The sequence below is a fragment of the Lutra lutra genome, chromosome 1 (genome assembly GCF_902655055.1).
Source record: "Lutra lutra chromosome 1, mLutLut1.2, whole genome shotgun sequence".
Lineage (NCBI taxonomy): Eukaryota > Metazoa > Chordata > Mammalia > Carnivora > Mustelidae > Lutra > Lutra lutra.
In genome coordinates this window covers 116,419,023-116,435,696 of record NC_062278.1, presented here as the reverse complement: position 1 = coordinate 116,435,696, position 16,674 = coordinate 116,419,023, and the positions used below count along the sequence as shown (strand labels likewise).

The 16,674-nt window shown below is 39.5% G+C and overlaps 1 protein-coding gene across 1 annotated transcript in view; it reads left to right on the top strand.

Moving 5' to 3' along the window:
* The window catches only part of ATP13A5 (ATPase 13A5), a 111,849-nt gene that overhangs the window by 63,804 nt on the left and 31,371 nt on the right, over positions 1-16,674 (top strand). Inside the window, exons 15-22 of the mRNA XM_047733162.1 lie at positions 1,675-1,761; positions 2,507-2,663; positions 4,596-4,713; positions 7,965-8,089; positions 8,922-9,082; positions 11,334-11,459; positions 12,564-12,643; positions 15,038-15,080. Coding sequence (XP_047589118.1) covers positions 1,675-1,761; positions 2,507-2,663; positions 4,596-4,713; positions 7,965-8,089; positions 8,922-9,082; positions 11,334-11,459; positions 12,564-12,643; positions 15,038-15,080 — 897 coding nt within the window. The remainder of the gene's footprint in view (positions 1-1,674; positions 1,762-2,506; positions 2,664-4,595; positions 4,714-7,964; positions 8,090-8,921; positions 9,083-11,333; positions 11,460-12,563; positions 12,644-15,037; positions 15,081-16,674) is intronic.

The window sequence follows — 16,674 nt, the reverse complement described above, 5'->3', positions numbered from 1 at the left end:
AAGGGTATAAAACCGTCCTGGTGGCCATCATGACGTGGTGGGCAGACCTCTCAACTCCACCACTTTCTAGCTCTGTGACCCCAAAACTGGAACCAAGACTCCGCGTCTGTTACCTTCATGCGTGCTCTTGTGATAATGATGCCTCATTCACAGACTTGTCGTAAGCACTGAGCTTATGAGCCTACAGGGGCTGCTTGCATTGTAAAGTGCCCAACGAGTGGAAGGCACACATTCATTCATTCACTATTTAATTAATTATATTATTCTGCCCTCAAAAAATAAATTTTAAAGCTACTGACAGTGATACATCAACTACAGGACAGCATTTAAACAGAATGGTGAAGGGGTGAAAACAAATGATTGCAGGGACATGAAATACACCTCACAAAAGATAATTTAAAGATGTAGAGTGAGAAAAGAGCAGCTTTCTAGAAGCCAAAGTAATGGAAGAAGAAACCTGGTTAGCAGGGAAATTTCTGATATCAGTAAGTTAAAATTTGAGCATGTGCTGTGGAGAAATTTTTGACATAAAGACAAAGCAGTGATCACTTTCCTGGATCTTACAGGGGAGTAATTGGTGTAATCCTTATAAACAATGTCTGTAGCAGCATCATTTAAGCTGACACAATGATGAGCTGCTTAGGGTCAATATTTACTGTATGTGACTTTGATCCTGGTTCTAACAGTGCCTCTTCTCCATCGAGGGGGTTTGATCTATTTGTACAAATAACTTACAAGTTGGGGTCTTGCATGGGAACATAAATCTTTAATATTAGCTCTATAATAAGAATTGTCTTTAAGAACAGTGGTATCCACCCCAAACAAAGCATGAAAGTGCAAGGTGATTCACTGAGTTTAAAGCTGGGTGAGAAGCAGCCTCCAGTTAAATATCCTTTGGTGGTTAGGAAACTTTCATGAAACAGAGGGGGGAGGGGAAACATCCTTGTAGACTCTAAGAATTTTAGCTCTAAAAAGGATATCAGAATATTTTTCAGGAGAAATTTGAGATCTGGAGAAATGGAGTAATGTTCCCAAGGTTAAACAGGTAAGTGAAAGAGCAATGGCCAGATGTAGTCTCCTATTTTCTGGTTTGTACAACAAATTTGTACAATGGATGGCCTTTTCCATATTTTTGGTTAATATCGGTTTCTCAGATGATATAACTTACACTGTTGTAACATCCAAGGTATACAAACCATTTTCAAATATGCATTCTAATTTGCTAACAACTAACTTGCTAATTCTCTAGCTAACCAATTTGTTTAGTAACATAAATATAGAATAAGAAATAACCCCATGTTTATCTCAAGATCATGTTTATCTGAGGGCTAATGTGCTTAGCTCTATTAGCGAATAGATCTCTACGTAAACTCTCGTCCAGTTACTAGACATACTAATTAGGAAGAGCCATTGGCCTATACCTAACATTTCTTCCATCAGTTACTACTTAAATGGTAGTCACAATATTTCTGGCTTTTTGACATTCTACAATAAGGTCCTTAATCTAAATCAATGCAACAGAAATTTGACAATGATGGTATTCAGATAATTGGCGTAGAAGAGAAAATATGTGAAAGAAGCTTTGAAAAGATTAAAGTGCTATACAAATGAAAGGTATTTCTTTCTTCTTATTTTTCTCTAAGGAATCTTATGAATGTTTTCATTTTAAAACAGATAATGGAAGATTGCAATGCAGACTATGGTAAATTTGGGATGTCAGATTCAAACATCGTAATAAAACCAGGACCAAAAGCCAGTTGGGTATGATTTGCTTTTTTAAATCAAATGGTTTTTTTCTCCTTGAAATTGGTAAATTTCTCCTGACTTTCATGTATTTTTATATTCATATATTCATATATTTTATATATATATAATATATATATATTAATATATATTTATATTTTATATATATTATTTTGCCTTCTCCTAACAGTATGCATAGGTTTGCTCATTCCTTCATTCCTGAATATGTCCTTTAATTTATTAATGAATCTGTCCTTTAATTTATTCAACAACATTCATGGAGTGCCTATGTGTGCTAGAGCACTATGCTATGTGCTAAAGGACAGAGTGAATTCAGAGCTAGACGTGTTGGCCTCTGTGTTGGAGGAATACATGGGTGGGTAGAAAAATCCATATAGGTGCAAATAAGTGCAAGACAATGTGTCAAGTGCTATAATAAAGGCCGAAGAAAGAGCTACAGGGGTCCAGAGGTGGGAGTGAATACTGTTTCTGAGAGAGAGAGAAGCATCACAGATGAAGTGACCTGTTAACTTTGCCTGGAAGATAATTAGGATTTCCCCAGGCAGCCATGGGGAAGGGCCCTGCAGACCAGACAATTTGATGAGGGAATCACCTTAGAGACAGGCAGAAAAGTATCAATGTTGTGACAAATACACCACTTTGTTATGTCCCTGGGTTCACTGCAGAGCAAACCATGTTGGTGTGCACCTGCTAAATTTCACTTATAGGCATCTTAAGCTCCCCTTTCTTGGTGCTCTCGCAGAGTCCTGTGGAAGCCATAGCCATCTTGCGCCAGTTTCCATTCTCCTCAAGTCTGCAGAGGATGTCTGTGGTCACTCAGGTGGCCGGGGAGGATCACTTCCATGTCTACATGAAGGGTGCCCCGGAGATGCTGACCAAATTCTGCAAGCCTGACACAGGTACTCATTTAACTGACCCTGTTCTCTTTTAGGAGGTAAAATGTTTTAGAAATCTGAATACATAAAACACACAAGTCTAAATCAATGAATACATCTGATAAGGCAGAGGTGAGAATTTCGAGGCAGAAAGGCAGAGAGTAAATATCTGACTTCGGTCCATCCAGAAAAGTCCAACCTCAATGGGGTATCAGGGAAGGACATATGAAGCAGCCACCAGGAGCCAAAACAGGAAGCTATATAAGGGTCTCCAGAAGGGCAAGAATGAGGAGCATGCACTCGGAACCAATGGGACAGGTCTGGACCCTGCACTCATCCTGCGGCTGGGGTGCTCCGCCCGCCTCCCTCTGGGGGCTGACACTACGTAAGCGCTTGTGCAGATCAATGGAAGGAGAATATAGACAAGATAAATCTCTTACCAAAAAAAGTGATTGGAGTAAATTAGATGGTATTAGAGCAGTGTAATTGATCATTTTCATAGCAATTTCATCTTTCTGGACAGATTTTGAGTTGATTTGTATTGTTTCTTAGTCTTATAAATATATGCGCCCTCTAAACGGCAGCCCAGATTTGTAAGAATATTGTTGCGTTCAAATGAGTTCATTTGGATAAAATTGGTCTTTTTCTCCTGATTTTCATCTATATTCTCCTTATGATTGCTGATAACCATCAACTTGTGCACACAATTCTAGATTTGGCAAATGATTGCTTTAACTTCTGCCTCCTACTTAGAGCCATTTTTACCTTGGAAGCGGCCCCTTTTTTCTGACTTTGATCTTTTTCAGAGCTCCCATTACCTCTATCACTCTATCCTTCACAGACTGATGTCCTGTATTTTGCTTTTTAATTTTTTTTTTCCTCACAGATACAAGTGAGTATCTTCTTGAAATTCTAACCAATGACTATTGCCCCTGTTCTATTGTGAGGGTTTGGGCCTGTCACTTCTCACCTCTCATCCTTCTGGTAGAACTTTCAATTTTTCTTATTGTTCTTATCTCAGATCTTTGACATAGGCTAATAAGTCTACAGTGATTTCTCCCCCTGTATTTAAGAAAGAGAGAGAGCCAGGATCTTCTTCAATCCCCGCCTCCTGGAACATTTTAGAACTACAGAAAGTCTGAGCTGAATGGGGACAGAGTTCCGTATCCCCTCATTCTATGGATGGGGAAATTAAAGTATAGAAGAGAGACCTAACAAGCCCAAGGTCAGAGATCTAGTTAGTGGTAGTGTGGAGACTAAAAATTAGGTGTTTTGTTACCTAAGCCACAATGTACTTCCATTATGCTGTGCTTCTTTCTAATACCCTTATAGGCATTCTACAAACCATAAAGATTTTTAAAGTATTTTAACAGTAGTTATGACTACTATGCCAAAATACACAAATGTTAGCATTGTATCATCTGTCATCTAAAGCAGGGATTGGCAAGCTTTTCTGCAAAGAGCCAGGTAGAAAATATTTTAGGTTTTGCAGGCCACATGGTATTGTCTCAACCATTCAACTCTGCCATTGTGACTCCAAAGTAGTCAGAGATGGTAAACAAATGGGCATGGCTGCATTTCAATAAAACTTTATTTTAAAAAACAAGTAATGGGCCTGGTTTGGCCAGTAGTTTGCTGACTTCTGGTGGAGAGGATTGGCTGTTTCCCTTGTTTTACCCAGGTAGACCCAGTCCTGAGGCCTGTCCTTATTAAACCTAGCCAGGGGATTTGACACCCAGTTGATGACCAGTGTAGCTTTGGCATTCATTTCTGTCAGAATAATAAGATCACATTGATGAAGTTGTTTGTGGATTTTAGTTGGAGTTTTAGTTTTTCTATTAAAGTGTTTTCTGGAGTTTTAAAACAAGGCACAGTGACTGGATCCCAGAGTCTTGTTTAGGAGCTGGGTAGCCTTCAATGTGACCTTACACTTACTTCTTTCCTCTCACCTGACAGTACCCAAGGATTTCCCACAGAAACTGAGGAATTATACAGTACAAGGCTTCCGTGTTATTGCCCTTGCCCATAAAGACTTGAAGATGGAGAAGCTTTCAGAATTACAGAATTTAGCCCGGTAAGGAACTCAGAAATCAGCACTAGAGCAGGCTCTGTGTGCACCAAGTAAGTGAATGCTGGAGATGGACAGGGCAGCTCAAATCACAGGGAAGCCTCCTGGAGATGGAGACTCATCTCCTCCAATCTCCTAATTTGGAGATAGGTGACTCTAAGCCACACTGGGGAAGACTTGCTGAGGTCACAATGCCGGTTGGAGGTAGAACAAGGATGAAAGTCCAGATCTCCTGACTCCCAGACGTCAGTGAGCTATCTCTGCCCTACATTCCAACATCCCATCAAAAATAACTGACCCTCCTTCAACCTTGGAACATTATGTGGCTGACTCACTGGGGTCCCATCTCCTTGAAAGAAGGAGACAATGGGCACTGTGATGGACCTCCAGCATCCTTCAGACCTGGCTTCTTCCAGGGCTCAATAGTACATCTCCCTCAGTTCTGGAGAGATAGTGAGTGCAAGTTGAGTTATATGAAATAGAATTCAGTATTCTTCATTACATTAAGGGTATAAATCATCCTCATTAGAGGATAATCTGCAGATTCTTTTTTTTCTTTTAATGTTTCTCAGTTTTTAAAGGTTATTTTTGAATTGTCTAAGACAAAGGAATAGTGAAATACTGTGGAACATTGAATAACAAATTATCTATGCATTATTATCTTTGATTTTGTGTTGCTGATAGAAAGACCCTCATTTATATTCAATTAACACCTTTGCATAAGATGTGGATATCCTTGGTTCAGTGTAACTATTTGCAACCTATGTCCATCTGCTATAATGGAATCATTATCTCTTCTTTATGCTGTGTCTATTTCCCTCATCTCTAAAGTGTAGGATTGGATGATCTTCAAGGAGACTTTCAACCATGACATTTTAATCTTCTAAATAGAATTGCAAAGATCATTTTGAAATAAATGAATGGCACTGTCAGATTTAATATTCAAGGTGTTAGCTATTCTTAAGCAAGCATGAATACCCATTACACACAGGATTTTGTAATTTTTCAAGACAAAACAATTTTAATAACAAAAGCTAAGGTTATGTGTGAAAAAAAAAGTTGATGTATTTAGACAAGGAGGATAGCCATCACCCAGCTGCCACATACTAATACAGCTGTGATGCTCTCATTTAAAAGTAACTAGTGAGATAGCTATTATTATAAATATAACAAAATAAGAAAGTGATGATACAATGTGCTAGATTTCCAACCTTTCATATTTTCATAGAGAATATCAACCCCCATTATGTTTCTTAAAATTTAGTTACTATTTTCAAACAGAGAAAAGGAAAAGTGTTTTGAGTTTTAGCACAAATTATATTTAGCAAAGTTTCCCAATCAGGAAAATCAAAAGCTTCTTTAAAAAATGGTATCATAAATGGGAAGTAGAAGAGTTTCTTTTTTTTAAGGAAAAAAAAAGAAAAGCAAACTAGAAAACAGAAGCAGTACTTTTTCAAAATTCCCTCTTTCATTGGTTTAGCAAATTTCTATTGAGCTTGACTCTGTGTGATGCTCTTCAGGACATGGAAAATTCAGAAGTGAATAAAACAAAATCTTTGCCCTCAGAAGCTTATATCCTAATTAGCGGAGATAGATAATAATGCCATTTTACATGGGGTGATCAGCAAGTCCTCTGAGGAGGTGACATTTGAACAGGGAAATGCATAAAGTAGGGGAGCAATGCATGTGGATATCCGGAGGAAGAGCACTGCAGGCAATAGGAAGAGCGGTACAAGTGCTGACACAGGATCTTGCTGAGAATGTTGCAGAGTAACAAGAGGCCTAAGTGCCTGAATTGGTGAAAGACAGAAGAGTCATAAAATAGAGATCAAAAACAGAATAAACTGGTGAGAAGATTTCTGGATCTTTCTTTTAGTTCTAAGTAATTAGAAAATATTAGTCCAATCTGTAATAGAGACTCATGACGTTAAATGGGAATTTAGCACAATCTATATTAGATAGATCTTCTTTTATAATATTCTCCTGAGGTCACTAAGGCATGATTCATATCTAATTATCTGAGTATTCCCCAAAGTGCCTACTATTTGGTCTAAAACAGAGTAGTTATTTGGTGAATGGACTTTTGAATGAAGATGTAGTAACTTGCTCTCTACTCCAGAGAGAAGTTTCTTCACCATGTTCCCATCTAAGTTTGAGTTATATTTTTCACCAGGACATCCAACTCTGATCTTTCTTTTCTCATGTGTTTACTTCCTCTCCCTCCCAGTTCTACCAACATGATAGAAAAGAAACAATATCAAAGAAAACTAGACAAGCGTTAAGTACAGATGAGAGATTTCTGTACCTTTCTGTAAGATGTGAAGTAGGTGGGGTGGGGGGGAGAGGCAGCTGAATCAGCAGATGGAAGAAGTATAGTCTACACCACACCAGAAAGAGAGATGGCAGGAGAGGGAAGTGGCTTCACCCTGTGGAAGCTGAGAGGCTGTGACTCAGTTCTGTCATATACTGTGGAAGATGGAAGTGGGACAGGACTCAACATCAGGGTTGACTGACCATAATCTCCCTCTCCTTCTTCAAACTTAACTCCTCTCTGGACAGAAAAAGAAACGACGCAAGATTAAGAAAGAGATCTTGGTCCCACATTTACTTTTTAAAAGGTCTCCTTTCCTGAGGAGTTGTCCCACATAATGAATGCAACCCAGTTAGATTCCAAGCTTCCAATTTCAAACTCTGAAAACTTTTCAAATGTTTGGCTGATGTCATGTATTTTCTGGAGGTTACAGATGGAGGTTGAAATGAATGATTCCATATTCAACTATTACCATAGTATTTCATATGCAGTACATACTTAATGTCTAAAATAATTACAAGGTCAAAAAAGTTCTTTGAAATAAATAAATATATATATATGATTAATATGACATGTATATATGATTAACAAAAGGTTTTGAAAACAAAAGAGTTGTTAGATAAGCACATTAAAAACAAAATTTTTAAAAACAACAAAAGAGTTGTAGATAAGCACATTGCTTTTAAAAATGAAGTTGAAACTGGGAGAAGTTGCTAAAAGATATAGAAGTGCTTTCCTCTGGGAAGCTGAAGGGGAGAGGGTGTCTGGAGACAAGGACTATTGGTTTTCATCACAAGCTTTGGGTTCTTTCTTTCCGATTTTTAAAACATATGCATGTGTTACATTGATAAAACTTAGAAAAAAATTTTTTAAAAGGAAGAAATAAAGTTCAATTGTCAAAACTACATAAATAAGCTTTAAAATTGATTTTCTCCTGAATCCAAAGAGAGAAAGCAGAGTCAGAGTTGACATTTCTGGGACTTCTCATAATGGAGAATCGGTTGAAAAAGGAAACCAAACCAGTCTTGAAGGAACTGAGTGAAGCCTGCATCAGGACGGTGATGATTACTGGTGTGTGTTTCTGGAGTCCTGAAACATTCAATGTATCCCAGGAATCAGAAAAGACCATGTGAGCTGAGTGGGTTCAGGTGGCTAAGATAGAAGGAAAAATGCTTAGCTGTCATTTGTTATCTTGGGCTCCCATTACCCGGGCATAAGTGCAGTAGCCCTAATATGACCATATATTTTGGTGGCAGGGACCATACTTCATACTCTATGTCTCATGTCCCCTCTCCCTACCCGGGCTTGGCACAATGCTAGTCAGCTCACAGTAAATGTTTAAACATAAGAATAGATATGTGATCACCAGGAACCTTAGTGAGACTTCTGTGTAAAGGGTGTAGAGACTTTACTGGACTATCCTTCAGGGCTGTGGAGCAGGCAGTCTAAGGCTGATCTAATCCAAGCATGGCGCAGCTTGCAGTGTTCTGTTCTCTGTTTGACAGCAATCCGGATCCCCAAGATCGTTCCATGCTATCAGAGTGGGCCCATGTTACCTTCAACCACACAGGGCTGTCAGTCTCCTGAGAGCTGTCATATATTGCCTAACCATATCTTTCTTCAGTCCTGCATGTTTTGGGAATATGCAATGTTCTGGACATGATGTTATTATGGGAGGGAGATGCAGACATAGTTTTTGACCACTAGGGACAGACAAGCTTGGGCAAGAGATGCTGCCCAAGTGGTTATAAATTTATAACAAGTGGTTATAAAATAAGGCAGAAAAAGGGAAATGCCCCCAAAGAGCACCAGCAATGTAGTATGGACACTCAGAAGAGGCAGAGCTCAATTCTGGCTGCTGAGAGATTAATACAGAAGCAAGCTCACTCTCTTTGTCATCTAGGTGACAACCTTCAAACAGCTATTACTGTGGCAAAGAATTCTGAAATGATTCCTAGAGGAAGCCAAGTGATCCTTGTTGAAGCCAATGAACCAGAAGATTTTGTTCCTGCCTCTGTGACTTGGCAACTGGTCGAGAACCAAGAGAATGGCCTGGGGAAGAATGTGAGCAAATGTCAGAAGACCCCTTGGTGGCCTGCCCTGATGGCATATAGCCCTGGTCCCAGCAACCTTCTCTCACCATTAGAAGTCACCACGGTTGAAACCCCTTACAGCTGTCCAGAGTTCTGCAACTTGCAAAGCATTTAGCATTTCCACTAGCACGTCTAAGCCCTGGCTATGCGAAGAAATCACCTGGAAGAGTTTTTGAGCTTCCAGTGCCAAGGCTTTATTGATTAAATCCAAATCTCTGTGTCGGGAGCTTGCAGCAGCCCTTTGCTCCCCAAGATTCTGATATGCAATCGTGGCTGGGAACCAATAATTTACATCCATAGTTCCCATTTGATTTTCACAGTTAGCTTATACAGTTGACAAAATGTTCATTTTGCAAATGAAAAAACTGAGGCCCAGCAAGGTAAGCTTACCCAAGACACACAACTGGCAAGTTGCAGAGTGGGAAATAAAATTTAAGTCTGTCTGATTGCACCCAGAACCATGGGCATTTAGTTTGTGCTGTGCCTGTGACATGAAGTTAACAGGTGTTGGGCTTCTCTAGATAACAAGTTCCTTATGCTTTTGTGAAGAAAATGAGCTGCAGCCTGACATCCCATCCCTAAGTGTAATGCCTCTGCCTACATGGGAGTTCAAGGAGGTGGTTCTTCAGGTGGCAAATTACAAAAATGCTCCCTTCCTTGAGGCTGACCAGCCTTTGGATTGTTAAGTGTAGAGTAGGCCTTGTTCAGTATACAAACTGCACAACTGTACAGAGTGACTTTGTCCTTACTTGGCTCAAACGCCTTTGCATTGGCTGTAAAAGATTGCAGCTCTCTATATGTTTTGCAGATTTCTGGTGCTTATTTCCTTGCAAACTCACTTGCTTCTGTGTCAATACATGTTGCCTCAATTGCACTGTGTGATAAAACTCAAGTCTTCATTAGTTTTTTTTTTTTTAAAGATCAGTCTGCATTAATTTTTAACAAATAGTCCATTCACACTACCCATTCACCTGTGTAATACCTTTAGTGAATTTTTAGTTGTTCCTGGGAGAAGTCACATCACAGTCTCAGGCTTTTTCCTCCTCCCTGGCTCCCCACCACACTTTTCTTCTCCAGTTTTTCAGTGAAAATAAAAGGAATTCTGTCTTTACCTCATGTAGAATTCTTTAAGCATATCCTTTATTGGCTGTTTTGCATCGGGGACTGGAAAGGGAGGGCTCTATATCACTTTGCCTCCTAATTCAGTACATCAAAATATTTTTCTTCCCAAAACAATGCTTTTCCTCAGATGGATCCCTCTAATGAAAAAAAATGTTCTCACCTTTTATACCATTTGAACTCAGAGTCCTACACTAATGTAAAGACCTCAAGAAGTGTTGCATTAAAAAGCATGATCAGAGGGGCACCTGGGTGGCTCAGATCGTTAAGCATCTGCCTTTGGCTCAGGTCATGATCTCCAGGGTTGTGGGATCAAGCCCCATATTGGGCTCCCTGTTCAGCGGAGAGTCAGCTTCTCCCTCTCCCTTTTCTCCTGCTCATGTTCTCTCTCTCTGTCTCAAATGAACAAATAAAAATCTTAAAAAAAAGAAAAGCATGATCAGCTGTGGTTATGATGAATGTATATGCATTCATTGGGAGCTCTTTTTCGAGGTTGAGCCAGGTGGGACACATTGACATACAGAGGGCAGGAGAGAAGGGTTTCAGCAAAGGAGTCGAACTGGTGCAATGACACCTAGGGTATGCAAGAGATGCTGGCCACTGTGAAGGAATGTGTCACCTGTTGAGGTGGGGAGAAGGCAGGTGCTATCAGGAATTAGGCTCCAAAGAAGGAGTCTGCCTTTTTTACAGAAAAGATATTGGGGCATGATGTGTGAATGAAAGAATGAATAGTAAAAGATCTTAGAAAATTAAAGTCTTCATGAAGAGGAGAAGAAAGAGAAGGGAAGAATGTTTTCTGTTCTTCCTTGGAATCGCTAAGTGATACCTTGGAAGGATTTCCTCAGTAGACCGATAGTGCATGTATTATCTCCTGGGACAGAATCCCAAGCATTATGTTGTCAATGTCTCATATGTTCATATAATTTGGGGAGGACCTTGTAAGCATCTTCTTCATCTGTATCTACGTTCCATGGACAATTGCACATTATGTTTGCTGGTCCTCCCACTGTTACATAATTTAAACATACTTCCTTCTATAAAACATAGGAAAGCAGAAACATTCCCTGAGAACCCATGTGAAAACCATCCTCTTTTGAATTTAGGAAACATACCTTAACATTGGGAACAGTTCAGTGCCTGATGGAGCAAGAGGGAGCTGTTACCATTTTGCAATGAGTGGGAAATCATACCAAGTGATATTTCAGCATTTCAACAGCTTGCTTCCAAAAGTAAGTACTGGTGAAATGAAGTGTTTTGTTTTGCCTCAAATTAGTGAGTCAAAAAAGAAGAGAGTAGTGAAGGTGATAATTAGTGAGATTGTCTCAGATTTGGGGAATATACACCCACAAAGGGGCACTGTCCCTTCAGGAGTTCCCCAGACCTACCTGGTCCCACATATGCACATGACCCCTTCTTCAAGAGTCTGAGCTCTGGTCCAGCTCCTCACCCCCATGGACAACCCAACCTCACGCTTCCTCCATCTCTCCCTCCCTAGCAGGGAGAACCTCCAAATAGTTCCAAATGTGCTGCCTGTTTTGTGGGTCAGCCTCTCTCGAAAAGCCACCAACTCAATGTCAGGCTGAGCTCTATTCCCCGTCCTGTCTAGATTCTTAAATTACAGCAGCAGGAAACAAAGGCTTCATGGTTTATTTTCAAAATCATTTGTTATCTTGTCCTCTGTGTGTCTATTTAAAAATAGTGCTGTGCAGGGTTGTGCTGTCAGTGTGAAGGAGATAAGTGTGAAGCACAAGCTGAGGGCAGAAACCATCTGTTAGCAGTTTCTTGAAAATTCTGTCGCCTTACCAGTCAAGGACCACTGAATCTCAACCCCAGAGGCTTCTAGAAAGCTGTTAGTGTAGTTCCTCTTTGAGGAGATGGGGCAGCTGAGACTCAGAGAGGTTAGGTCCCTTGTGGAAGGTTTGCCGGGCTAGTTGGACCAGAGAGGAGAACAGAACCTTGGTTCTCTACTCCTCATCTGTTGTTTTTCCTCTACCTATACTGCAGTTGTGGAGATGGTGTTTAGTAGAAAGAACTGTATTTCCTTAAGCATTTTCATCCCATATGCTCTGCTGCTTTCCAGTTATTAACTCAAGGTTATCCCATTTCAGAAAAATGGCCTGGAAGAAAAACATAAAGTCGTGATGGCGGGATGAAAGTGAAAGCTGAAAAGTAAAGCACTGAGTCCCCTTTCTCCCTGTCCTGACATTTGAGCTAATGACACACCTCCCAAGGCTATATTCGAACAGAGGCCAGAAATGATTTTCAGGGCTGTTCTTTAACTTAAAAGGTGTTCCTCATCCTAATCTTATTTCAATAGTTGTTTTTCTCTTCAGATTCTGGTGAATGGAACCATTTTTGCAAGAATGTCTCCTGGACAGAAATCTAGTCTTGTTGAAGAATTTCAGAAATTAAAGTAGGTATTATTGCATGAAAGGAGAGTGTATTCATTATCTATGGCTGTGTAGCAAATTACCTCCAAGTTTACTAGTTTAGAATAACATTATTTATTATTTTTCATTTCTATGGGTCAGAAATCCAGGTGTGCTGAGTGGAATCTTCTGGCTTGGGACCTCTCACAAGGCTGCCATCAAAGGTCTGCCAGGACAGCAGCTCCCTCAGCACTGGAGTTGGAGGGGACTGCCACCAGTCTCCCTTGCATGTTGTTGGCAGGATTTAGTTCCTTGTGTGTGGTTGGGCTAAGAGTCCTAGTTTTCCATTGGCTGTTGGACAGAAGCCACCCACAGCTCCTTGCTATATAGGTCATTTCATAAGGCAGTTCACAGTGTGATGGCTAGCTTCCACAAGAGTGAGCAAGAGAGACAGAGAGAGAGATCACAATTTTTAATAACCTCATCTTACAAGTGATATCCCATCACTTTTGCTGTATTCTCTTCATAAGAAACGAGTCAGTAGGTCCAGCCCACACTGAAGGTGGGACTTAAACAACATTGTAAATACCAAGAGGTGGCAATCCCAGAGAGCCATTTTGGAAGCTGCCTACCCCTGACAGCATTCCTCTATAGCATAACATAGAGGAAGATTCTCAGCTTGAATGTGGAGAATAGAAAAAATAGGGGCTTGTATAGTTTAAAACAGGAAAAATGGGGAAGTGTGGGAGTCGTCAACTGGAATTATTTAAGGTTGGTTCATTAGAGGATAGGTGAATAATTTCAGGTCTTCTAGGAAAGAGGTGGAGTGATATTTTCACTGTATCCGGCCCTGGCAGGGGTTTAGGTATAGAGGCAAAAAGAAAAAAAAAAAAGTCCTTTCTTATGTATTTTAAAAACATAGATGACCGAGTCACATCAGAACAAAATAGTTCTTGAGACCAGACCTACCTATAACTTTCCGGGAATGTTAAAATTTCTGGGCTACAGACTTCAGGAAAGTAAAAAGGAAAAGAGAATAGTGAAACTTCACATAATTGCCAAGAAGTAGTAGGTAAAATCAGGAGACTGACTTTCACTATTATTTTTTGTTGTCAAAACATTCTTAGGGAAGTTTTAAGAAACTGCCTATCAACTCCTATAATGCCTTGAAGCTGGGTTAGTAACCAGTGTCTAAAATGACTATTTTACTTACATGGTCATTATATGATAGTGGTTGAAGAAAGTGATTTTACCTTTCTCAAATGCCTAAGATATTTTACCAATTTATATGCTTACTTTTGAAAAGCTATATTTCCTTTAAAATCGATTCAGGAAGATAGATGCTGCCTCAGAATAAGCCCTCTTCTTCATTTCCCCATCTTACTCCTCCTGTCTTTATCACTGGCAATGCACATAAAGTTGCCCAAGTTCTTGTCTGCATTTAGGGAACACTAGAAGATGTAAGATTCTTTGTGTGATGTAAAGACTAATCATGGGCTTCAAGCCTGAAGAATGGAAGCCACTTCAGCAAATGTGTGTGGTCATGACACTCATGTGAGCACATGAAATGTTCATGGGGGATCTTCATGTCTCCCAGCCAAATATTAGGTCACACCTCATGAGTTTGTTTCCATTTGACCATTTCGACTTATAAAAATGAATATTTCTTATGTTCCAACTAATAATAAGGAAATTTCTGAGAACTTCATTTTTTGCCTGTATTAATTTTGTTATTTTGTGTGTTTCTGGCAAATTGTCTCTGAACGTTTAATAGATTGCCATTAATCAATACCCATAACATATTATTTAACCTATAAGAGAAGACAGAGTATGTCCTGCATCAGAAATTCCTTTTGTTTGGCAACAGCTTTATATTTACCTTCTATTTATATCATTGTGTTTGCACATCAACTGGTATAACATGTTATCTCATATCACTCCAGGTTGCACCAAGATTATGTGTCTATGTCTCTGGTTTTATCTGTTCAACCATTTCCAAAGTGTTTCTCCTCCTCGTGTCTAAACTCTGAGGTTTCCATGCTGTCAGCCACCAAAACACAGATGGATTATGTTCTATCTGTGTGTTAGGTGTGGAAAGTGCTATGATTATGGTTGCACGCTCTAAGGCTTAGCCCTAGTTGATACAATCACCCAGGACTTCTTACAAAATGTATATTCATCTTGGTGGATGTCTTTGGCAGAATCACTATACTTTCTATGTGATTGAAACAATTTAGATAACACAATGGCCTTATTTGTCTAGGAATACTTCTCTCCCAGTCATTTTCTGTCAGCCTGATTCCACATGTGTTCAAAACACACACACACACACACACACACACACACACACACACATGCACTGCATGCAAGTTGGTTGTGATGAAAATTATCCAAGTGAGGCATTAAGGCATTGATTTTTCTCATGGTTTCCCTTGCAGTTACTATGTGGCCATGTGTGGAGATGGGGCTAATGACTGTGGGGTGAGTAGAAATGACTTCAACCAATGCAGGTGGTTCCCCACTGTCCCTCTCGAGGACCCCACAGTTCCCTAGGGTCTGTCTCTTCACCCTTCTGTCAGCAATCACTTCATCAGTCTGCTGTTTACATTCCCCACACCTGAGTGTGAGCTGGACACTGAGAGGCGTAAAGTCCGATGAGCCATTTCTGTTTTCTGACAACTCCTAGAATAAGAAGGACAATGAATGTCTACTTAGACTTCTGTGGTTCAGACCCAGAAGGGACTTTTCATGATGAGCTGGTTTAAATCTCTCATGTTACCAATACAGAAGTGAATCTCAAGGAGGTGAATTCTTTATTCTCTTTCTTTTTCTTCTCTTTTGTTTCATTTTCATTTTTATTTATTTATTTATTTTGGCTCAAGTCACACAACTTGGTAAAGGCTTAGTGAAGAAAACATTTGAAACAGATGGTTTAAAGTTTTGAATTATGTATAAACTGCATTTTTCCCCTGCTAAACTTCCCCAAGGTTGGTTTTAAAAGTTGGCTTTAACCCCAAATTCTTACCATCAATGAAATCATAGACCAAACTATTTGGCTATTACAAACTATAGCAAGCCTAAATTAATGATTCTCAGCTGATTGCATTCCACACACAATAGAAGGCAGCACATATTTTGGATTCTGAGTTTTGAAGATATGTTGAAACCATAGCCTACCTTGAAAATAAGAAAATATTTTTAGTACAAAATTTTCAGTACAAAACTGAAGAGTATTGCTTTGTATTTCTGAAGTCCATTAGATACTTGAGATCTGAGTAGTTGTTTTACTTTCTTTTTACATATTTTCTTCAAAGTGCTATGGAAAAACTGCTCACACTTAAAGATCTCTTACACATTTTTCTACCTTACGCTTCATGAGGAGCCAGTTGTTAGTTTGCTTTTCAAAACCTAGAATGAGTACCCACTGCCATAGTTATGTAGAATTTAGTACAAAAGAAATAATAAGTGTTAAAAAGGACATAGTCTCTGTCTCCTTAAAATTCAATATCTAGTCAGGGTAAGAATCTTGCATAATATTAACCGAAGCATAAAGTAGATAGTCCTAAAATATGTAATAAAGAAACCAAATACTAAAGGAGGAAAGAGGAAGAAGCAAATATTCTAATATTTATTGAATAGGAATTTAGCATGTACCGGCCATGGTAACAAGGTACTTTGCATGCTGCAGAACTACAGAAGTACGAAATCCCATTTTATGCTCATACAATTCTTGTAGGATTAGGAACTTGCTGGCCTGCTAACTAGCCATTGTCTGTTCTGTGCACTCTTTGGGCTGCTTTTCGTCTTGATGAGAATGAATTAGCCTTTATTTCAGTGAGGAAACACATGTCCTGGAGTGATCTGTGATGTATATGATCCCGTCCCTGTCTCCGGTGAAGATGCTTTCCATCCCGTACTTCATCCCAGCAGTTAGCTAGTTGGCTAGATCAGGCTACCCAGGAAAAGATGAGGATTAGATAGCTTTTCCTTTTGTTCATGAAGATAGCCTGCTGCGTGGTAAGAACTGTGACAGCCCCCACAAATGTCCACCCAAATGCTGTCATCTTTTTCATGG